General features: G+C 44.1%; 1 protein-coding gene across 1 annotated transcript in view; it reads right to left on the bottom strand.

Annotated features, from left to right (window-relative positions):
• Window positions 1-25,409, bottom strand: part of LOC146785572 (uncharacterized) — a 1,291,145-nt gene that overhangs the window by 885,495 nt on the left and 380,241 nt on the right. The window contains exon 3 of the mRNA XM_085633472.1: window positions 22,683-22,791. Within this exon, the coding sequence (XP_085489598.1) occupies window positions 22,683-22,791 (109 nt within the window). The remainder of the gene's footprint in view (window positions 1-22,682; window positions 22,792-25,409) is intronic.

Below are 25,409 nucleotides of genomic sequence, written 5' to 3'. Positions count from 1 at the left end.
GTGTCCACTTCACCTTCAACACCACCACCGCACCCAAGCCCACCCCGCGCCCACCATGACAGAACTGGAGCAAGGTCACAGAGGAACACTTCAACACCACCCTCCATCAAAATCCCCACAGCACCACGACCGACACCAACGCCACAGCCAGGGAATTTCACTGCTGGATCTTCTGCTGCGCCGACAAGCTAGCACCCCTCCACCACCCCGCCAAACAACGCCCTCTGAAGGCCGCCTGGTTTACCACAGAACTTCAAGAAGCCAGACGATTCTGCAGACGCCTAGAGAAAACCTGGCGAAACTAGAAAACCTCGGAAGCATGGAACAACCACAGGAAAGTCCTAAAGGAATACCACCAGCGTATAAGAGACACCAAATGGGCTTGCATAAGAGACAAAGTTCAGACAAACACAACCAACGCCAAGGAACTGTTCAACATCATACAGCAGTTCGGAAAACCCACCAGCGAAGCCATGGACGTCACACCTTCCCAGGAACTCTGCGACAAGCTCAGCTCCTACTTCCATCTGATGATCAAAGTCTTCTACGACAATTTCAGCGAACCAGTGCCGAACACCACCCCCCCTACCCACGGCCACCGATAAGCCGACCATCACAACCTGGGATCCCGCTACCGTCGAACTCATCACCGCCACCATGAAGAAAACACACTCAGGAGCCCCAAAGGACCCCTGCCCACCGTACGTATTCCACAGGGCCGCCGCCGCCATCACACCTGAACTACGACGGACCATCAACGCCTCCCTCAGATCCGGCATCAGCCCTGACGACTGGAAACGTGCAGAGGTGAAACCCCTCCTCAAGAAATCTACGGCTGACTAAACGGACCTGAAAAACTACAGGCCCATCTCTCTCCTCCCCTTCGCGGCCAAAGTCACAGAGAGACTCGTAAACGCCCAGCTGACCACCTTCATCGAAGAGAACTCCATCCTAGACGCCTCCCAATCTGGATTCCACAGCAACCACAGCACCGAGACCATCCTCCTTGCTGCCACTGACGACATCCACTTGCTACTCGACCAGGGACACACTGCAGCCCTCCTCCTTCTAGACCTCTCCGCAGCCTTCGACACCATTTCACATCGCACACTCGGAGCCAGAATTCATGACACAGGGATACAAGGAGCCACCCTCGACTGGATCCAATCCTTCCTCTCCGGCAGAACCCAGAGGATTCAACTCCCCCCTTCCTACCTGAGCCCATGGAATTCAACTGCAGAGTACCCCAGGGTTCATCACTCAGCCCCACGCTCTTCAACATCTACATGGCCCCCTCACCGCCAGCGTCAGACAGCATGGGCTCAGCATCGTATCCTACGCCAACGACACCCAGCCCATCTTCTAACTCGCAAAGAATCCTGAAGACAACAGACTCTGCTTCCAGGAAGGAATGAAGAACGTGGCAGCCTGGATGAAAGACAGCTGCTTGAAGCTCAACTCAGAGAAGACCGAGGACCTCAGCCTCAGACCCCGCACCTCCGCCTGGGACAACACCTGGTGGCCCTCCGCCCTCGGGAACCCACTCATCCCTACAGACCACGCCCGGAACCTCAGCATCATCCTTGACTCCTCCCTCTCCATGAACCACCAGATCAATGCTGTTGCACCCACCAGTTTCAACTGCCTGCGCATCCTCCGTAAGACCTTCAAATGGATCCCCAGGACTGCAGAAGGACCGTCACCCACGCACTCATAACCAGCAGACTGGACTACTGTAACACCCTCTTTGCTGAAATCAACAGAACACTTCTACACAAACTCCAAGCCATCCAGAACGCCGCAGCCAGACTCGTCTTCGGGACACCGGGTCACGAGCACATGACCCAACACCTATGAGATCTCCACTGGCTCCCCGTCGAGAAGAGGGTCACCTTCAAACTCCTCACCCATGCCTACAAATCCCTCAACAACATCGAACCCAAATACCTCAACGAGAGAGTATCCTTCCATGTACCCAAGAGGAACCTCCACTCTGACGACCATGCCCTGGCAGAAGTCCCCCGCAGAATTAGAACTGGCAGGAGAGATTTCTCCTACATCGCAGCCAAGACCTGGAATGAGCTCCCTGTGAACATCAGACGCTCCCCGACCCTGCACACGTTCAGGAAGGACCTCAAGACCTGACTCTTCGACTGTTCCGGAGCCGCTCCCCCCCAGCGCCTTGAGACCCTCACGGCTGAGTAGCACGCTATATCAAACCCTTATTGATTGATTGATATTCTGTGAGCAGCTAGATAAGAATAAGGAAAATAGTCACAGGAAAACCATCTTTTAGGTGAAAATGCTGTAACCTTTTCTAGTGTTTAGCGACCATTTTATAAAGTTGAATACCACATAGCAGCCTTCTGCCGTTCCTAGCTGCCGTAAATATAGCATTCCCTTTTTATGATTTCTAATATTAACAGAATGTAAAAGTGAAACTAAATAGCATGGGTGCCATGATCGATATAATGTGCAAAAAAGCATAAAGTAAATAATAGTATTTTGCTGGGAATGATTGTCAGAAGAACAATTTGGAAGACATGGAAACCATACTCCTTGTGGAAATGCTAAAAAGAAATGTAATGAACCAAAGCAAAGTCGAGTTAAGTACAATGAATTCTGAGGGTTAGCTATAAAAGTTAAGAAATATTCCAGCCCATATATATGAAACATAGCAAAGAAATTAACCATAGAGTGAAGATGCTAAACCTTGGCTAAATGATCATGATGGCACTGCTCTAAAAATAGAAACATCCTGCTGAACTGAGCTGAACTGAGTCCAGATTAGTGAATAAATACCCTGGGTCGCCCATACTTGCTGAAAATTCCTGAACATAGGCTAACCATTGGATATTTGTCATGTTATCCACACCCATAGAATCTTTAAAAGATATATTTTTTCAGGCCTGCCAAATCTTAACCATAACAACAAAGGGGTCGGCCCAATCATGCTCTCCAAATAGCTCAGTCTGACTTCAGAATGACAGAAGAAAGAAGCCACCCCTGGGGGAACCCCAATGAGTCTACGAAGGAAACTATTTTGTACCTTTTCGCGGATCTCATGCTTAGAATATCCCCAAACACTTGCCTCAGGGTGGCAACCTGGGATGCATTTAGATTTAAAAAGGATTAGCATCTATCTGACAGGGTGATGTCACAACTTTGAAGCAAAGCTAAAAAACACTTCAATCACTCCAGAAAATTGTTGGGATATCAGGGCTAATAGTGGTCTTCATTTGTGGTTAGAATCAAGGAGAATCCCTGAATAATTCAAATTAGTGACTTTAGCTACTGGGACAAGTTTTATTCGATACACTTTGGATTTAGTGCCTTTGAGGCCCCTAATCAGGGTAAATGTTTTTTACCTTCAGATCAAGATTTTTCATAGTCACAAAAGGTGTTTATCAAAGTCTGAAAACCATTTGCAGTCCTAGCACTAAGGACGGCAATATTTGTATTTAATAGGGTGATGATTTAACGATTACCTACTTACTTTTGCAGTAAGTATCCTTCCAGCCCATTAATATAAATTAAAAACAGAAATTGGACCAATATACATCCTTGTCACATGCTCGAGTTGCTGCTTAATAGTGAAGTGCATTCCCCCTCTGGATTGCAGCGGATTCTGACCACAGTGTCCCAATGAAGACATCTCAATATAGTGACAAATGCCTTTTCAACCCCCATATTTTCCAACATGAGCCACAATTTGGAGCACTTTACAGTATCAAATTCGCTTGAGAGATTCATAAACACTAGGTGTAATGTGGTTTCCTTTACGTGCATGCATGTTCCAATTAAATAAGACAAATTTAACAATTTTTCCACCATGCCGATACCTGGTCTAAAACCATATTGGACATCAGACAAGATGTTGTTGGTTTCTGTTCACTCCTCCAGTCTTAAAAGGAGAACCTGGCCCAAGATTTTTACAATGGAATCCAGCAATGAAAATGGATGATAGCAGGTTGGGTTAATCCTGTCACCGTTTTTGAACACGAGTACATTAATTGCTTCTTGGTATTTAGGTATTAGTGGTATCAGGAGTTCTGCTCAAATCACATTACTGAGCAAAGGAGCCCCAAACTCAATATTTTCTTCAAAAATGTCCCCAGAGACACCATCCGGGCCCAGGGCCTTTCCACGTTGACACTTTTTATTGGCATGAATTATTTAATTTACCCCTATAGAGTGACTTAAATGCATAGCAGCCTCAAGGTGTGCTATTAAAGTAACCCCAGATCATGAGTCTCTTTGAAGAGAAGTGTCATATTTGAAGATCTGGGAAAAATGAGTGGACCACTTGTCTGCTGAGAGTAAATATTCAACCTTTGGGGCAGAACATTCTGTAAAGAAGGGGCGGTTCACTATTTCCCAAAGTGTCTGATGTCCTTGGCACTCCCTGCTGCTTCTAAATCAACCAAAACTGATTTTCTATGTTCCTCCTTTCTGGCCTTCAACATGACCTTATAGACTTCATAGTCTGAGATTACTCTCTCTTTACTTTTAGCGGTGCATGTTAAAGCTGTCTTAAGTTGTTTATGTGCAGAGGAATAGGCAGAGTTAAACCACCATTGGGGGATGCGTTGCTTGATCATAGGTTTTGCCATAAGAGATTGGGAAATGGATTGACATAAAGCTGCAGAATTATTTATCATAGTACTAACTGGGGCATCTATTGACAGACAGTTATTTACCATGGCCTTGTTTTCAGTGAATAGATCTCAGTAAACAAAGGAGGGTCAACAAAATCCCACTTGATTCTCAGGCAGATCGATTAGAAGAGAAAATAATTGGACCCACCTCCATAGCTTCACTCCCTTTTTCCCAATCTAAATTTATAAACAGGTTGAGAGGGTTATGGTCACTAGCACAGTTCAGAAATATTTTGAAAACTACTATCAAAGGACTAAGATCTTGTGACAGTAATATAAAATCATTAATACTACATTTACACCCCACTTGTGTAAGTTGGTATTTCAGTGGAGGTGTTGTTACCATTGTCACTCACAAAGATAGAATAATTATTAAAAAACAGGTTATCAAGCACATCCCTATAAGGAGTATGTTTAAGATGAGTGAACTATTAGCCTTCAATATTATCTATTTCACAATCTTCCTGCCACAAAACATGCATAAGGGGCAATTAAAATCCCCAGTCCAAATCTTAAAACACAGACAGCTATTTATAATACTAATATTTGATATGAATTCATCCAGTATACAAATTACAATGGTATAACAATAATCAAAAATGGTATAATTAAAATTGACAATCAATAGATTGAAGAACTCTGCAGGGGACAGCAGTAATAATTGGTACCAGGAGTGGAACAGAGGACCTTCTCCCTTATGTGGGAGACTATAAGGAAATAATAATGGCCAAACCAAGGAATTGCGAGATTACATTATGACTGATAACCAGCAACATGAAAAAATCCGCAGTTTGCTAAGTCTCTTGAAGCCCTATCATGTCAAAGTCCTTTATGAATTTTAACCAGTCTACATTGTGCAGTGTGGATTGCCCTCCATTAATATTCCGTGATAGAAATCTGTAGTCCTGGGAACTTAAGATTTAATGTTTTTAGTATTAGAATAGTTGGAGAGTCCCTGGACACATCCCTGTGATAAGACACAGAAGGAATATTTGGGGCCTTGATATTGTCAAGGGGAAGCAGTCTATCAATATCCTGAAGATTAGCCAAGGAAGGGAAACAGTTACTTGTATAGAGTGATGACAACACAGTCACCTATAGAACCTTTTGGTTCAGAGCCCACACAGGACATCCTCTTGACTGTTCCAATCTCACTAAATAGGTCACCTGGTCATCCCGACTTCTCCTTAAACCAGTGAACTAATTTATGTTTTAAATCAAGACAATTTCCTATTTGTCGTATTGAGGGAACTTACTCAAGGACTATGACTTAAGGGGTGCAATCTGGTGGTAAATAAAGATTTGTCATAAAATAAATCGTGCCCCTAGATATTTGGACATAGGGCAATCCCGCTGCATGGGGAATAGACCATCAATGGAATTGTTGTTAGGCTTCCATGAAGGAAATTAAAGATTATCCTTGCTGTTATGGCTTGCAACCAGGGCCAGACTGGGAACCAAAACCAGCCCTGGCAAAGTGCTCGGCCGGCCCCCCCGGGGATTGGGGGTGCCGCCAAGCTCTTTGCTAGGGCCGGTTTATGGCCGATTTTGTTACAGAGCCGATTTTGCAAACGTCCTTGTCACAAAAACGGCCCCAGGGGCCCAAAACCGGCCCCCACCCGTGAGGCGCACTGGGGGATTGCCTGGTGCCTGCTACAGCCAGTCCGGCCCTGCCTGCACGTAAGAATTTGGGATAGAGTTAATTTCAGATGAGATGTTGATTTCAGACTGGGCGTCTTTTAGCCTGGAATTTCAAGCAGTCTTTAAAGAGCGAAGAGAAGCTGGAGGTTGGGCCATTTCAGGATTTTTATTTTTTTAAAACTGAGATTTTATTTATACATTTGTTCTTGAAGTTCTTTATGAAAGGCCTTCAGCATTGCCTCTAGCTTTATAAAAATTATGAACAGTGGTCTCGAAAAATAGATTCTAATATTTCCAATATTTCCACAAATGGATTTTGAGGGCAACTGTCCTGCCTTGGTTCAACAGCTCCTTTGTTAATAACTAAAGGAGGGTGGGAAACATTTTCTGAAGTGTTTCGTTTTAATGGGGCCTGCCCACCCTTCCGCTTTCTTTTAGACGGATTGAGTTTGACGGGGTGGCTGTTCAATAATGACCCCAGTGTTGCTGCTTGTGAGTTCTGTGTCAAGCATGAGTTGTAAACATGACCTTTACTGGTATCTATGCCCCCACCTCCATGAGCAATTGTACAAGTACTGCTGCCCTCCTCCACTGGATTGATTACCAGTTCCAAAGATTGATCATTATTTTCTGCCATTCGTGCTAAAGCATTTAAAGATAGGAGCCAAACTACGCCTATTCTCTCCTCCACTTTGCCAATTTCAGAGTTAATAGCCCCCATACCGGTAGTGAGGGAACTAGTAATAGAGGGCGCAAAAGAGATTGCAGAGTCTTTCCCTCCTTTTAAGGATGAAGCTTTTCTTTTTTACTGTTACAAGGTTACTAGGGTGAATTGACCACAGAACATCTAAAAATGGGAGCATTTTACAATGAGTAGGTGTGACTTACTCTTGTACTATTAGCTTACATACGTCTTAAATACAGAATACAGGAGTAATGCAAGTGTAAGCCACAGCGAAATCATTGTTATTTGGGCCCATTGGGAATCTAAATAAGTATGATTTTGTGAGAAAACAGGCACATGACTTTGTTCTGTGCTTGAATGCAGATACTGAGCATGTTTATGATATTACCCTTGAACTTCATTTTTTTAAATGTTTTCCATAGAAAAATAAATGTCTTCCCCTTGGCTCTCATAAGCATAGAATATCCAAAAATACAAGGTGAATATGTCTTTTGGGGGGGAGGTGGGCTCCATTTTTTCTTTGTTCGATCGCTCCCTCTTTTCTCTCACTGCCCTATGCATTTCCACACTTACTCATATGGAAAGATCTGTTTATTACTAATCATTCATCTACAATCGAAAAAGATAGCTGTACATCACTACAATTCTTAATACTTTAGAATTTATTTGAATGACGCTAAAGTCTTCTTCCGTAAAGGAATTCTAGAAGAGTTTTCCATATTATAGCTTCTGCCGGTGGAATGCTATATGTTTCAATGGTGAGTAGTGTAGATGTAAGTTGTGTGCATAGATTTCTTTCTGCAGAAAATAGGGTCGTGGTTCCATGGAAGAATACTAACTTTTAGCTACTGAGGCACAGAATAATCACACATCTAAACATGAGGTATGTAATCTTAAATTAGACAGTAGTTTACCACTGGGACCCAATTCAATTTATGATCAGCCTCTGAAATATATTCCTTTCTTCATCAGATAGAAGCCAGTCAGATACTCCTGCCTTCCTCTGAAGTATTTTGTTAATGTCCAGTTTTAAAGAACTGGAATGTTCAGAATGGGAATGAATTATGGATCCAATGATTATATGATATTGTGAGACAGGAAATTGTCTAGCATACATTTTAGCTGACCACTTTAGGCAAAAGCTTTTTTCAAGAAGAATTTGGTTGAGGACCTCTTTTAGGACTTCATTGAGTGTATATTTTAAGTTTTTCAATGGTCATGTCATTGAGTATCCCTGACTAACAGCTGCCTGTCATCAGCATATGATTATATAATCCTCCAAAGACTTTAAAAGTACTTTATTCACAAAGCTTTCAAGTGGGGGTTTTGAAAGATCCGATCAAGACTATGATAGCTGCCAAAATAGAAAGGAAAACTGTCATTGCAGAGGCCATTCTAATTTGTGCTGTTGTCCCCAACTGGTGTAAAAGAATTAAGCGGTCCCGGTTATCAAAGGCTGCGTACCTAACCAGTAACCCTGACATCAATAGATTCCACTCAGCTTTATTTTGTAAAGTATTTATTACATACCAATTGGGGATCTACGTTCTGTGTCTGGGTCTAACACCTGAGTGGTTAGTACCAGCTACACATTTCTAAATAGTGCTAGATGTGACATGTTACCATCTTTTTTTAGCTACTTGCTGGGTAATTCTGCTAGTGAGTTCCCTGCAGAAGGTAGATTTGGCAATAATAAAAGAGAGCATTATCTGTTAATATCTCACCTAAGTTAGGTTCCAACACGTAGAGTATTCTATCCCATGTGGCATTTTAATGTGTTTAGTGGAATGATTCTTTCATGCTTATGCTGATGTTAATGCAGTTTTACTAGGGATGGGACAGAACTCACGGAGTTACATAAAAACTCAGCAAGCGGGCAGAATTCGTCATGTCGCGCTCTTTACGCTGATTTTTAGCACTGGGATCTTGATCTGTGCTATAAATTCAGTGTGAACAGCACTACGTGGCTCGCCAAAGAGTGCCGTTTCTTTCTGCTGCTCAAGTAGATTTTCTAATCAAGCGGCAGACTGGCCACATTGAGAAATCTTGCCATAAGGCATTATAGTGCCAAAATATCACACTAGGCGATACAAATTCTTGCTTGAACTCGCCAACTTAACCCATGGCAAGCTACATGCGAACTCCTCCATGCGGGTTATGGTGAAGTTTTGCCCGAAATTTTGCTTCCATGACTAACTCTGAAGAAAACATCTGGTGTCAATGCCCAAACACCGAATATGAGCTTCTTAGTCTGCAGCATTTGTAATATGCAGTTCTGTATTAACCTAAACAGCATTGGTCTATCACAAAAAGAATGTTGATGTCACCCCATGTCAGAGATCTTCTGATGTTGAATTTGTTTGTTTACCCACTACCAGATTCAGTGCATTATCAACCATTATACAACTGCTACCTTAAATCCTCTGCCCACAATCAAGAGTAGAACAATATACATATTTATTTTGCGGCAGACCGTTCACTATATGGTTCAAATGGGCACTAACATGAGGAAAGAGCCAATAGACCACATAGAGTATGATATTCTGAACGCAGACTTTCAAAACCTGTTATGGGGTCCAGAGAGACCCTACTGGGTCCCAGCTGTGGTGGTTGAGGTTGTTTGCACAGGTGTCCTGTTCTCTGTCCTACTATGGGTCTGCATAATAGGCCAATTAAACCCTTTCTGCACTTAACTCCAGGGATATGAGTGTGAGTAGTCAGGATGTTAGGAAGGGGAAAGAGCTCAGTAGTCAACCAAAAGACATGTATTGCCCTGCCCAGTGGTTATCTTCTGAATTTAAAAAGTACTTTAGTCACAAAGCATAACGTAATACTGCACAGTGGACTAGAGAAACCAGACCCAGGATAACAGTCCTTTTTGTGATCTTCCTTGAGGAGCTACAGCTGTCAAACACACATTCCATGAACAGAGTTCTTGAACATCTATATAACCCTGATTTGTCACTCAGGACTAGGCACTGATTAGGCACAGGTGCCGTTCATTCTAATTACACTCAAGGTATAGATGCATTGAACAGTTCAGTTCACATTCACCTCTTTGCAGTTACCCAGAGCCCTTGGTCTGCTACTCAGTTTCTAGATCTACTCCCAATTTTAAGCACTGCGGTAACTTGTTTTCTGATGTTGCAGTTAAGGGTGCGATCTACACCTGATCTTTGCAGTCTTCCTAAAGCAATGATCAGGGATACACATAATGACAAGCCTTACCTAGAAGCTTCTTCAATTTGGATAACAAACTGCAGCCCCAACATTCATACTGATCACACACTAAATGGCAATGCTCAGGAATAACTGATCAGCAGCCATTTGCTAAAAAGGCTGTCATTGAACTTCTAAGGGGAGCCTTGTGTCTGCTCTCCTACACTTTAGTGTTTTGGTTTCTCACTCCAGTCAGTACATTTCCACTTTCTGTGGAGCTGTATCCACCCTCTATCTTGTAGCATGCTAAATATTGGGCCATCCAAACTGAATCCATTTGGTCCCACTACTCAGGCCCACACCACTCACAATGTTCTACTACCATAAATATGCTTCACACCCATTGCAAATGCACACACCTGACAAGCACACAGATCTTGATATCACATAACAGAAGAACATTATGTGAGGAGCTAGTAGACTGCCCTCTCTTTGACAGAGAGAATCAATGTCTGGTCTCACTATTGGGTGATAAAAACTCAGTATGCCGCAAACACCACTTGTGACTTACCCAGGCCATAGACAGTATTTCTATGCTCACTATCAGGACACATTTGATGTGCCCCTCCATGTCACAGAACCAGTTCTGGACCTTGAATCATCAGGAACAAACCAAGACCTCTGCCCACACACTTGTTTAGTGTGAAACCAAGGTCAAACTAAAAGTCAGGATGCCAGTTTCAAAAGCAATCAAGCACTCTCAGCAGGCGTACATGCCTGTTCACCATTCAAGGGACAGTCAAACAGGGAATGGAGAGACAGAAGAAAGAGGCGGAAAGGAAGAAAAGGAGGGAATGGGAGAGAGGTAGGAGAATAGGGGGAAGCTGGAACCTAAGAATGGAGGGGTAGCCAGGGCAGGCAATATCTGCGTACAGTACAGTAGGGAAAAGAGGGATGATGGCAGAGGTGAAAGCGTGAGGTAGAGAACATAGGGTGGCAGGTGAGATGGAAAAGGGGTCAGTCTTCCCACAGGATAGGAGACCCAATAAGGAGGAACATTTTAGCTTTATCCAACAAGTTATAGATCACTTTCTCATTGAAGGCAGTCTTGTACATGACTGTTAGTCTTTCCTTGTGTCTTGGGACCTGCAGCGAGCACCAATGGCATTGAACACAGATCTTGGCCGCTGTAAGAGCGGTGGTGAGTAAGAGGCAGGCATGATGTGGAGTAGTGTACCCCACCGTGACCCAGAAGGGCCAGTCAGAGGGACATTCCACTAAGAGATGAACTGTGTCAGAGGGCGTGCAGTCTCACCATCAACAGGGGGAGTGGGGAAGTAAGCCCACACAGTGGAGTTGTGCTGGCATCCAGTGCCACCCCTGTAGGATCTTAAAAAGGCTGAATTTCACCCAGGCCTCCCCCACTTTCCAGTCCAGGTTCTTTGAGAGCTCCATCCTCTTTCTCATATTCCACCTGGAGACGGGCCTGTCAGATCTCCCGGAGGCTCGCTGTTCGCCGCTAGGAGTAAAGGTGAGTAGTCAAGAGATTACAGAACTCAGGCATTGCACCCTTAAACTGGCCCTATGTATTAAAGTATGCGAGCAGTAGGCAGGAAAGGACAGACCAGGGTTGTGGGCCCAGTCTTCTCATGAGGTTGTGGCGCAATTGTGTGTAGCACCATTGCTGGCTAAGTGGCAGGCCCATATTTCTTCCCCTAACACCGCAAAACACTTCAGCTCACCCCGAGAGACCGGGTGCGCTAGAGTGTGGATTCCCACTGCACGCCAGGGGGCCCAGTTAAACATGAGCCCACCGATGGTGATGCCATGGTTTTGCCAGATGGGCATTTTGTAATAAAGGTATGCATCCACTGCGAGGAGGTTTTGTACATTGCCTGCAGCATGGAGTTCTGAGTCCCAATGCAGATGGGATTGGGCAAGTAGAGGGGGAGCAGCCCCGGTGAGCCACTGACAAGCCAATTCTCAATTGTGACCCATAACAGGGGATCCCAGACCTGGGTATGCATAAATGCTAATTGCACAAAGTGAAGGGCCATGCAATACTGCTTCACGGATCGTAGGCCCTGACTTCCTGCGGACCTATGAGTGATCTTTTTCTTGATGGCTAAAGGGGTCTGGTTGGCCCCAGATGAATGTCTTGATTGACTTGTCAACTTGTCAGTGGGGGTAGAATATCCTGCACATTGGTGCAGTGCGGGAGGGTCACCTTGTATACAGCCCCAGAGGGAAAGGTTCAGGTGTGACCATTTGTCAAAATCTATCTGCATGTGCTTCATGAGTGGGTAGAGGTTGTCTGCCACCATGAGCTCCAAGCCTCTGTTAACACAGATTATATTTGAGACAGGCAGCTTTTCACTGAAATGGGTACACAGCAATGGTGGCTCAGGTGGTAACCCTTGAGAGCGGGAGCGCCTCACTCTTTCCACAGTCGGCCTTTTAGCCAGATATGGTCGCAATGAGTCAATGACCTCCAAAACCACAGGGATGGAGGAGGACAGGGCCAAAAGGGTAAGCAGAATATCATCCGCATACAAGTATAATGTCGCGGGCCCTCCAGGCATAGGTATGCCTACTATCCGAATCAACTGATGTGGAGCTGCCACCAGAAGTTCCATGGTGTGTAGGAACAGCAGGGGGTAGAGTGAACATCCCTGGAGCATGTACCAGCAGGCTAGAAAGGGGTCAGAGAGAAAGCAACCGCAGATAACCTTGGCCGTGGGGGAACCATAGAGCCAGAGAACTCTGGAGATAAAATCTAAGCCGAAGCAGTATTTATGGAGCACCGCAAACAGGTAGTCCCATTCTATCCTTTGAACTTTTTCTCAAGGTCCTATGACAGAGCCAAGGCCTCCCCTGGCATGTACACCTCCATCCACACCGCATGAGCTGGGACGAATCCTATTTCTTTAAGTATTTAAAAGTTTTTATAGAGCGTAGACATTCATCCCTATGGGGATATCACGATGCTTGTAACTACCTTTTGATTTTAGCAGAGTGAAGGTTGAAGTCAGAGCTATTTTAATCAGGGAAGAGCCATGTCTTTAGTTTTTTCTTAAATATGAGATAGTCCTTGGTGCATCGAATGTCCAGGGGGAGCAAATTCCAGTGTGTGGCAGCCAAAAAAGTAAAGAAGCGGCCACCCGCTCTGGCATTCGGTATCTTAATACCTTTAGCTACTGTCAAGCTAGATGATCTTAGATTTCTTGTATGTTGGGAAAATTCAACCCCATTTCCTACTTGCTAATGATGGATGAGGGAGGGAAGGATCCACTAAAGGAAGGCAACCAGTATGCTGGCCAAATGTTAACATCCCCGTTGAGGAGGGAGATGAGGCAATATCTACTGCAGGGAAGGTTCAGGAAGGACCGAGATAAGAGCCTTGTTGGAGAGGAGGCTCAGATAGCCCGACCAGTCAACCTAAGCAAAAGACTCATGGAGGAGAGCTACCATCTGGGGCTCCGTCCACCGGCACAATTCAGCTGGTGAGCCGTCTTACCCTAGGGCCTTATGGTAGGGTAGTTTGTAGATGGATTGCATGATCTCCTCTTTGGTAATTGCAACCTGTGGGAGCTCCTGTTCCTCAGCCATGAGGCAGGGTGAGCGGACATAGTACAAGAAGGCAGTGATCTGCGGCACCTGTGGAGTTGCTTCAGGGGAGTACAGGACCCTATAGTAGGAGGCAAACATGTCTGCGATTTCCTGCCGTTTGGTGACCAGGGCCCCAGAGTCTGTGCTAATGGTGGGTGTAGCCATACCTGCCTCCATTTGCCTCAGCTGAGCCGCTAGGAGTCTGCCCTTCTTCTCCCCTGCTCGTAATGCCTGTACCTCAACTTGTGGTGTGCATATATGGCTCTGGAGGTAAAAAGAGTGTTGAAGTTCATGCGTACCTTCTCCAGACTGCACCTAGCAGCATCAGAGGAGCGGGTTGTGTAAGTTCTCATAAGGCGAGCATTGTCCCCCACTAGAGCTGTCTGACGTTCCTCCTGACACCTGTTGGACAGGGCTGCATCCCTCTTTACAGGGGAGGAGCCGGATTTACCAAGCCAGTATTGTGCTCATGACAGGTTTGAACATGGGATTTGAGTTGTTGCTTGCCCATTAGAAGGTAATAGCAGGATAGTTTAAGGCACCAGGGATTCCAGACCAGCCGAGTTAGACCCAAATTGACCAACAGGATGATCAATGAGTGATCTGAGAGGGTGCCCTCTAGGATGGAGACCTCACACACAAGGTGGAGCAAAGAGTGAGGCACAAGAATAGATTCAAAGCTCTATTGTGTCCCCTGAACCACGGACAAGTAGGTGTATTCACTATCCATCAAATGCAGAAGGCGCCACACGTCCAGAAAGCTTTGATCCTCTTTAAAATCTCCCAGGAGAGCTCGATCCGTGTTACTGATCGTGTCGATAGGGCCCATGCAGACCAAACTCAGATCCCAAGCAAGGTTCCAGTCACCCCAAATCAATTTTTTTTAGTCAGGACTCGGATTTCAGTCAATTGTTGCCCCCCCCCCCCCCGGGCAACAACTGTGGATCTCCTTACCCACCCATCCTCGCTGAAGCTGCTTTTCCTCTGTCTTGGTGAGGTGTGTCTCGTGGAGAAGGGCTATGTGGGCGTCTTTGGAACTGAGGTACATGAGCACCTTCTTAAATTTGATATTATGCTTGAGCCCATTGACATTCCAAGAGATTACGTTGAGTGCGGATTATGAGGGCAACGCGAGCCGCAGCCCCCAAAGCAGTGAGGGATGGGTCTGCGGGGTGTGTGGGCATATTGGTATGACTTGTCAGGCCTCACAGGGACAGCCGATAAGGACGGTAGGCATTTTGAGGGGTGTCTGACTGCAATTCAAAAAGAAGAAAAGTAGTTAAGCTTGGGAAGAGAGGAGGAAGGAGTGGGAGGGTTGGAAAAAAGCAGAGCATTCAAAAACACAACAATCAAAACTGAAACCAAGTGAACTTGCAACATATTAAGGCCGCCAAAAGGCACTTTGCATGGGAGTTCCTTAATCAGGCAGCCATCATCATTGGCAGACAGACTACGCCCCTGTGGGGATGTTCCTGTCTCAACACAGACCAATAATAAATCTATTGAGGATACTTTTGTACCCACTTTTATGAACTACACAGTCCATATTAACCCCTTCAGCGCTGCGCGGATTCCCCCGCGGTGCTGAAGGGTTCGAGCGCGGGCGGGGCCATGACGGAACGGTTCCGTCATGAGCACAGCTCAACCGATGCTCATGACGGAACCGTTCCGTCATGGGCATGGAAGGGGTTAAAGAATCTTAATATGTTTTAAGACTTTAAAAATTGTTTTGAATGTACATGATTTGGATAGCATAAATACCAGAATATAGTAAGATACAATGGAAATAAAGTGCAATAGAAACAGAAAGAGCTTGTGTTAAAAGGAAATCAAGTAAACAGGATGAAGACGCTATTATAATTTCATAGCATGAATAAAATTAAAGATAGCAAATGACAGCTTAGGTAACACAAAAAACTGAGCAGCGAGTATGTCTTCTGTACAAGCAGACAGTGGTCCCTTAGCTTCTAAAGAGAACACCAATGAAGAAAACAAACTACAGGCTTCATTTTGAAAAGTATAACACAAGCATTGGTATGCTGAAATGAGATCATATTAGTTTCTAAAGAACCTAGAACAGAAATAATTGCACTTACTCATTTCTACCCAAATCACGTATTTATATAGTCAACTCTTTTGGAGACAGAGTAAACATTTTTACCAGTAAAAACATAAGCAATGTCACTGAATATGACCTATTAACACATATTTCAGTAAAAGTATCTAAAGTTAGGAAACACAAGATATATACAATAACTAGATTCATAGCAAAAACACAGGATTCAAATCTCATCAGTCAAAGATGAGACATTACCAAAGTGATCAATACAACTATTAATTCACTGAAATAGGTAGGAATTGGGAGAAGGCCATGGGTGACTTGCTACATAGATAAGAAGAAAACATGTCCTAGAGGCAGGTGGTCCACATGGCAGTGATCGTTACTGTACCAGTTCTTCACAGCTTAGAAAAGCCTAAAAGGTGAGGGATGGAATAACTGTATTAATTTAAGCCACTGGTAATTACTCAGGGCATATTTCAATCCATTGTTGTTTGCCCCACAAGCCCCAACAGAGACCCACATTATGAAACACAGATATGGTCTTGCTCCAATAGGAACGGTTCAGCTAATCTGCAGGCGGAAGTTCCCTCTAGAGTAGATTCAAGATGGGAACTCAAGACTGAATCTTGTACATCTGAGCCTCATCAATGAGTTGCAGCTTGATTTGTATGCACAGCGAGCATGTGGCAATTCAACTTTTAGAGGCAGAGAGAGGTAAACAGCAACCACCAAAAGTCCTCTCTAACAATGAAAGAAACTAAGCATATTGTGATAATCTGATTTAAAGATCTGTGAATGCATATGCGTAACCATGTTCCTGTGGCACCTTCATATCTCTATAAACCTAATAGTGTGATGAGGATAAAAAACACTGAAGATAAGTCCTCACCCACAGAGTTTGTCAAGCTTCATAATAGAGCACTCAATCTGGCACTAGGAGAGTCCTGAGAAGAATTATTAGACCAACGCCATCTTAGAGACCCACAAACATTTTTAAAAAAAAGGAAAATTCAATCAAAATCAGTAACCTGCAGCTGATCAAAATGTAAGTCCAATTGAACTGGAATGCAACACTATTCTGAAAACGATTCTGGTGTCCCTAGTTCTTTAAAGGGAGAGCATCATAAGTCCAATGAACATTAAAAGACAATCTGGATACCTGAAATAAATATGAAGTAGAAACATTGACACATATTTAATATCACTGGAGATAATTTACAAATATGCATCCTGGTTCATAAACTGCATTTTAAAGTATGTAAAGTGTTACTCCAGCAGTACTACTAAATTATGGATGGATACCTCCGCCTCCACCACTTCTGCCATTAATATACAGAGATCTTTGACACAGTGCTGGAGATCGCCACATATGAAAGGACCAAGGGGAGTGGTGAGAAATGGAGAATAATAGCAGAAATTGGGTGGGTTTAAGGAAAAAGTAAGGAAGGGGTGTGAAAGGATGATGCTAAGACAAGATACATATCTACAAAAGAGCAAGACCATTGCTTTTCACAAAATACACTTCTAAATTTGCTATAGCACCAGTAGTATCAAACCACCACACATGGCAAACCACTGGTACTGCAAAACACTTCCATAGAAGTCAGTGGAGGTAGGGAATTAAAGTAATAACTCTTAGAAATTCATTTTAAATTATTTACATCAATTTGTCATTCTTCAGTTTTACAAATTCATTTAACATATTAAATACACATTTAAATTAATGAGGTGATGTGCTGTAACTCTTTATTCTATTGCGTCTAGGTTAACAGTAATATTTAAACAATATTTTACAATTGTATTTTACATTAAAATAGGTTTTTGTTTTTAAGAAAATTGAAAATAATGAACTTTAAAAATATTTGCTACATTTTCCCATACAGAGATCTCCGCTTCGGTGGCATAGATCTACACAAACAGTCATAAAATACTAATATTAACTTCACAGTCAAAAAATTAGGTGTAGCCGGTTTCACCCCTTTCATTTGAGGAGGTAGAGATTTTTATGTTTACATCCAGGTGTAAATCTCCACTTGTAAATGGTGGATTACAAAAAGGGGAGGGTAACACTTGGGGGTAGGGATAGATCTATATGTAAATTGACCTTTGTGACTCAAACCATTACAGTTTATTCTGAAAATCAAAGTACGTAAATTTTTGATACATTTGTAAGAATTTGAATTTTATTTGTTGATGGCCTATCAACCTATTCCATATCATCACCATTTTTTAACCTGTTTTCTATCTTTCACTTTGCTCCTGTCAATTTCTGAAGCAAAACAATGAATTTGATGTCACCCATTGGGTCCGACTTCCACAGGGAAACATAAACCTGTAAAAACACTCTTGAGGATGAGTGCAGATTTATCATTTTTGTCTATTCACAAAGATTTGCAGAAGTAATCCTGGAAAGCTAGGCCAGTCACTCGCCACAAAATGGCATTGTGCTTATGTTCTAATGAACATTGGGGGCGGCTGCCCCATTAGTCAATTACACAGTTTGTTACTTTTTTGTTTCAGCTTTTCACAGGGAAAACATTTTCCCTGTGGAGAAACCACTTCCCCAACACCACCACAATCTTTGATATGTTGCCTTATGCTTCCCACCTTGGAAGGAGATTTAATCCAGCACTTTCTCAGAGCAATCCTCTGATCATTTCCAGAATTGTGAAAAGGTTGAGATATGTTCGAGAATCTCTAGAAACAAAGAGGTTGGTGGTCAATCACAAACTCAAGGGCAAACCACGCCTTGCTGCACTGCCTACCCCGCCTCCAAAACTGAGTATGCAGATGCAGTGAATATATGAGAAATATATGTAGTTTTGGGGTGCAATTAGAGAGTAATAACTGCATTTTTGTCTGCTGGGTATCCTTTTGTCGATGCCTGAAGCTGTAAATGCAGCTTTTGTCAGTACAGTTGTAATCATATAATAATAATAATAAAGGAATTTTATAAAGCGCTTGGTTATGCTCAGAGCGTGTCCCCGCGCTAAAACAGATTGACTCCCACGGACACAACCAATGAGACTGTGCAAGCTAGCGAGTATATAGATATGTTTTTAACTTTTCCTCCTAAAGCCCAGTTCAGATGACTGAAGAAGGAGGTCCAAAGGTAGAGCATTCCAGCTCTTAGCCGCCAGGTAGCGAAAAGATCTACCTCCCATGCGAGCCCGCCTTATCCTCGGGACCTTTAAAAGGCCTCCGTGGGAGGAGCGAAGGGAGCGTGTTGGTTCATACCTGGTGATCAAGTTCTGGAGCGGTATTGGCGCTTTCCCAGTAAGGATGCGATGGCAGGTACAGAGGGCCTTAAACTCCACCCTGCTCCTCACTGGCAATCAGTGAAGAGTCCGAAGGGCGGTATTAGAGGCCACTCTTCTGGGAAATTTTAAAATGAGGCGAGCTGCCGCATTCTGCAGCACCTGAAGGCGATTTAAGGCTCTGTTGGTTGCTCCTAGGTACAGCAAATTGCCATAATCCAGGCGTGATGTGACGAGGGCGTGCACCAACATTCTGCGGGCTGACGTAGGGAGGAGATCTAAAATCTTTCGTAAACTTTTCAGGATGCTGAAACAGACGCCCGCCACACGTCCTATCTGCGGTCCAAAAGACAGGTCAGCATCTAACCAGACTCCAAGGTTCCGGACTTCTTGGCAAGGTGTTGGAGCCTCTCCCAAGCATGGAGGCCACCACGCCGACGACCAGACAGATGGGTTCCCCCCCACTACGAGTACCTCAGTCTTGCTGCCATTTAGTTTAAGGCAGTTGGTGGACATCCAGGCTGCAAGGTCTTGCATGCAGACTCTGAAACTGTCCACCGCAAGACCCGGCGCTCGCGAGAGGGAGATAACCAGCTGCGTGTCGTCGGCGTAGGACACGATGTACAGACCATGGCCCACAGCAATACGGGCCACTTGGGAGACATAAAGATTAAATAGGGTGGGGCTCAGGGACGATCCCTGGGGTACGCCCTGGTCCAATCCAATATCCCTGGAATAACACTCGCTCTGGTGGACCTGAAAGCTTCTCCACGTGAGAAAGGACTGGATCCATGCGAGGGCAGCTCCAATTATTCCACCATTATTCAGACACCGTAGCAGGGTGGAATAAGCTACGGTGTTGAATGCTGCACTAAGGTCCAATAGGATGAGGGCCATAGTATGACCCTCATCCACCCCCTGGCGCAAGGTCTCCACAGCCATCAAAAGCGCTGATTCCGTAGAATGGCGGGGACGGAAACCAAACTGGGTATCGTGTAGTAGAGCTGCCTCATCCACAAAATCCATCAGTTGCATATTTACCGTTTTTTCCGCCACTTTAGCCAGATAGGGCAAAAGGGAGATCGGCCGAAGGATTTCTTTCTAAGAGGTAGAACCACCGCCTGTTTCCAGGCTTTGGGCACAGTCTTGGTGCTAAAAGACACATCCAATAGGCGTCTTATATACGGTTCTAGCACCGATAGAGTATCCACTAGCCGTTTCGGCGTGGTGGGATCCCTCGGGGAGCCTGATTTGACGGATAAACAGATTTTTAGTAGATCTTCCGAGGGCGGGGTGACAAAGTTGGTCAAAGAATGTCTATCCCTACATTCCCTCGGGCTTTCCGCAAAATCCGTTCCAGCAATGGGATGACTGGGAAATGCCGAGTAGATATTTGCTATCTTTTCGGAAAAAAAATTCGCAATCCTATCACAGGATTCTACCGAACAGTCATCAGGAACCATGGCTGGTTTCCCACTCGAGAGGGTTTTATAGAGCAAGAAGAGCTCCCTCGTCGAGTTCCCAGCTTCGCTAACTCTAGTGGTGTAGTATGCTGCTTTGGACTTCCTGATAAGCCCGTGATAAATTCGCCTCTTCGTTAGGTAGGCCTCCCTAGTTTCCTTAGACGGAGCCCCACGCCACTGTCTTTCGGCTCGCTTCAGTGCTGTTTTCGTGACCCGTAGTTCATCACTGAACCACAGGGCAGTTTTTTGAAGGCATCCACCTAATCTGGCATGTGAAAGTGGGGCTGTGCAGTCAAGCGCCTCGTTGATACGCTTGCATAGATTAAAATTTGCCATATCCGCATCATCCCCCCCAGGGTTTCCCCCTTTAGTCAGTGCCGCACTAAATTTAGCCTGAGAGAAGGTAGCCCATCTCCGCCTGGGATGGTACAGTATAGCTGGCTCTGGGGGTTTAACCCCGGAAATTCGTATGGAGAATGGTACCAGGTGATGATCCGACCAAGGGATGGGAATAGGGGTCCTAGCTTCTACTTCCCCCCAATTTACGAATATGGGGTCCAGTAAGTGTCCCAACTGGTGAGTTGGACCACTTACTATTTGATACAATTGGAGGGCTCCCAATGCCTGGCAGAAGTCCCTACTAACATTATCTGTGGGACTGTTTAGATGTAGGTTAAGATCCCCTAGTACCAAAAATTTGTCTGTGCATAACACAGCCTCCATTATGCCTTCCACCAGACTCTCCCCAAACCTGGCTATAGGGCCTGGGGGTCTATAAATTAGCATGCCCTTCAGCGTACAGCTCTCATTCACTTTGACAGTGAAGCTCCCTGCTTCACTGTCCAGGATAGAGGAGTGGTCTAATTGACAACGTAGATTTTTCTGTGCTATAATAGCAATGCCCCCTCCTCTTCCGGTGAGTCTGTCTTGCCTAAGCATAGTATAGCCTTCTGGAAGTGCCTCTAAGGCATCAGGGGTAGAGCCTTCATCTAGCCATGTCTCAGTAAGAAACACAAGATCCCATTGTTTCTCAGTGAGTAGGTCGTAAAGATCTAATTTGTGTTTCACAGAGAACGTACGTTAAGTAGGCCACAATCCAGGATATAGTCTCTGGGAGCCACATCCCTGCCAGGATCAAAAGAGAAATGACAGTATTCACAGCCAGTATTGTCTTCCACTCTCAATTTATGTAGACATGGGGTAGACACGCAAAGAGTCAGCAGTTCCTGCCTGCTCCAACGTATATGTCTCTCCCGTGGGACAGAAGGTATAGCCCTAGACCGCGTACAATCGCGTACGGGCGCAGACGGGCTTGCCTTAAGCGCGCCTTCGGCGCGCTCTCGGCGCACCCGCTGCGCTCGTCCGCTGCGCGTCCGGGAGAGACACATGATATAGTATGAGGGGGTGTGGCCTAGCGCCGAGGGGCGTGGCCTGAGCAGGAGGGCTTCCCCGGGATGTCTACGCGGGAGAATTACCGGCAAGACTGGTGGCAAGATGCAGCGGCAAGGTAGGAAGTAACAACACACACAAATATACCATTTTTTAAAATAAATGCTCGTGGCTCCCGGCTTCCGCCTCAGGCGCAGAGGGCTGACGATCCTTACATGTGACTAGATCATCACGGTCATAAAAAAGCCAAAAGGCACTCATGTATTTAGCACGAAAATTATGGTTAGCCTCTGGATTATTATAAATTAAAACACACTTTCAACTGCATTTTAGGTTCACAAGCTGAAGTGGTGAAGCCCCAGTGTTAAGTATAAAATCACATATTTTGTAATTGAAGAAACAGGATTTTAGCCTGCAGCCTGTTCCTCTGCATGGATAATGTTTTGCATTGTGGTGATTCAGGAAGCGTCTACTCCACGTAATGCGCAAATGCAACGCATACGTGGTGTACCAACATAGTCAAAAAGTACCATCAGATCTGAATTACATACAATGTCATGTGACATTTGGAATCAGGGAATACTGCATGAACACCCCTGGCTCTCCCTTTCCAGAGCTATTACTTCCTAATCCTGTTTGAAAGGAAGGAACGTGAAGGGCACTTCTCTGTATGAGCCCTGCTGAGGGCATGTGTTTCTGATGGGAAGGGAACCGATAAGAAGGGATGATTACATTGCCGCGATAACTAGATTACAGTACCTTTCTGGAGGAAAGCAGTCTTTCATTAAATAAAGTTGACTCTCCATTATGTGTTTGGATCTTATTCTTCACAAGCACCCACTTCATCATTTCTGTATGAGGCTCTGACCTAAAGGAAGAAAAAGCAAAACAAATCACGGTTCTTATACTGGAATGAAACTGAAGTAAGAAAATATATAATAATAATAACAATAAAAATACATTATTATTAATATCATTAGTGGTAGTGGTAGTGGTAGTAGCAGTAGTATTAGTTGTATTTTTGCTGTTATTATTATTGGTAATGATAACTATTATTATTATTATTATTATTATTATTATTATTATTATTATTAATAATAATAATAATATTAATAATAATAAAACAAATGATGATGATGATGATGATGGTTATGAGAATTATGATAACAATAATCATCATCATAAATTTACTCCTCATTTTAGATTCTACTGCTTTGGAGCCTTCTTCTCACTCAATTCATTTTCTCGCCATTCCGAAGTACCTCTTCCTACAGGTACAAATGGATAGGTGTTCATAAACAACTTCAAGCCTGGCTATTAAATAACTGAATTTGTCTGCTTCTGATTATCCAAAAAAAGAGGAATAGTCTTGACATCTTTTCTAATGTGCATGGTCACTTATGGCTTAAAAAATTGGGCAATGTGTTCCATTTGAGAGCATATGTTGTGGTACACACGCTCTATATCTGGAAGCGCTGCTGCAAATGTTTTGGGTTTTTTCCTTTTTTACAACTTGTAAACATTTGGGGGCTTATTTACGAACCACTTGCGCCACCAGCACGTCCCTTTTTTCCCATATAAAAAGTGGCGCAAGGGGCTTGTAAATAAGCCCCTCAGTTCTGGATTTCGGCGGGAATCTTGCAGTGAGAGGGAACCCGTTAGTTTTTAATGTTGACGGGAAGACATCTTCTCACCAGGTTATATTGATTGTCACATCTAAAAGGTTGTAAATAAGGCTCTTGGCCTTTCTGTTGCTTGTATTCCTAGCTACTTCCAAAGGATCCACTGAAAATAATCAACATTCTGTCAAAGTGAGTTAAACAACATTGGAAGTTTGAATAAGTACTATGATTGTATTACAAAGTGAGGGTTCCCAAGAATTAAACAGAAGTCAAGGGGGAGGTTTCTATAAAGTCAAATTAAATATGAGTGAAATATTTTCTCACTACTTTTTGTGCAAAGTTGTTTGATTGAGCATGTCTTACCAAACTGGGTCCCACTATCCTTGGTACAAGCATTGAAGAAAGAACATAATTAACACCCCTTCTAAGAAGAAAAGCAAAGTTGTTGTATCTTACTGGCATCTTTGATCAGATTAAAGACTGGCTACTAGCCTAGGCAAACCAGTTGCCTGTCTGAATTTCTGGCCCACTTGATTCCCTCCTTTACTGTTTGCCCTTTCTGGATGGTGCTTTTAGGCCAAGCATCTGGAGTCTTTGTGGCAGTCTGGTAGCTCTGGAAACTCAGACACAAAGGAGTCAGAAGCTTGCAATAGTTCCCTAAAGTCAAGAGCCAGGCCCTCACCTGATTGGCTCTAGACTCTGGACCTTCCTACCCACTATGTGTCATTTGTCCAATATTATGCATATGCTGACAAAGTTTGTGGAATGTAAAATTGTGCTCTGTTGTCCAACTATAGGTCCATCACACCTGGTCCTCCGTAACATCTACCTTCATTTCGGGGTTCACAATACCCTCCACTATTAGTTACCTCTGGATCTCGTCCCGTTACTTCATCCAAACTGAATGTTTTGTAATAACTTCCTATTCCTATTACACCCAATAGTTTGTATCCTCATCCAACATGGCCACCATACTTTAATTTGCATATCACTTGATATCACTTAACCCACAGCATTGGCTAACGAGCCGTGCGTCTGTTTTCCTATACGATATCGAGTTAATACAAGCTGACATCATTACATTTTGTTATCCCTTAGCCTGTCTTTAAGCTTACTTTCAAAGGTTTGCGTTCCCTGAGAACCTTGTCCAATATGGCATCCAGAGCTTAACGCTCACATAACCAATCACAGGCTAACCCCCGGAGCCCTGGTTGCTTCTCCGCCCGTTTCCGTGTGTTCCTGTCTTTCATGAAACCCCAACCCAAAATGGCCACCATTAATCGAGATCCTTTGTCATTACGTTTCAACCACATGACGGGGTATTTGGTCACATGACCACTCGACACACTTTAAGTCCTTCCTCCCTCCCCACTACGTTACCTTCCGGACTCGGTGGAGAGGGTAGGTCGTGACATGGTACTCGAAAGGAAGACGCGTGAGTAAAATGACCCCGCCATTTCTTCCCTTTCTTTTAATTAGTCTTAATACTTGGCTTTGACAATTGCTTGCGTAAAGATTTTGCTTTATTATTAACTCAACACCCCTCCGTTAGCTGTCAGTACTTAGCACTGTAGCTATCTATATACGTGATAATGGCACTGTTGACATTATACCTCTAACACAGTACACATAGACCAGATCCTTGTCAAGCCCTGGCTCTGTGCTTATCCTTTTCACACTGTTCCTTTCTTAACTAAACTTGACCAGTCCTATTTAGTCCTGATGCCGTATACCCCTACGGACACTATGTCTATCACACAGAGGGGTAAACATAGGGATCGGATAGACTAGCCGCTTTCCTCTCCCTTTCTCTTGGATGCCTAATTCAGTGCTCTTAACTTCATATACTCTAACGAGTGATTTT

Source organism: Triturus cristatus, chromosome 11 (genome assembly GCF_964204655.1).
Source record: "Triturus cristatus chromosome 11, aTriCri1.1, whole genome shotgun sequence".
Classification (NCBI taxonomy): Eukaryota; Metazoa; Chordata; class Amphibia; order Caudata; family Salamandridae; genus Triturus; species Triturus cristatus.
This window is presented reverse-complemented; position numbering and strand designations above follow the sequence as displayed.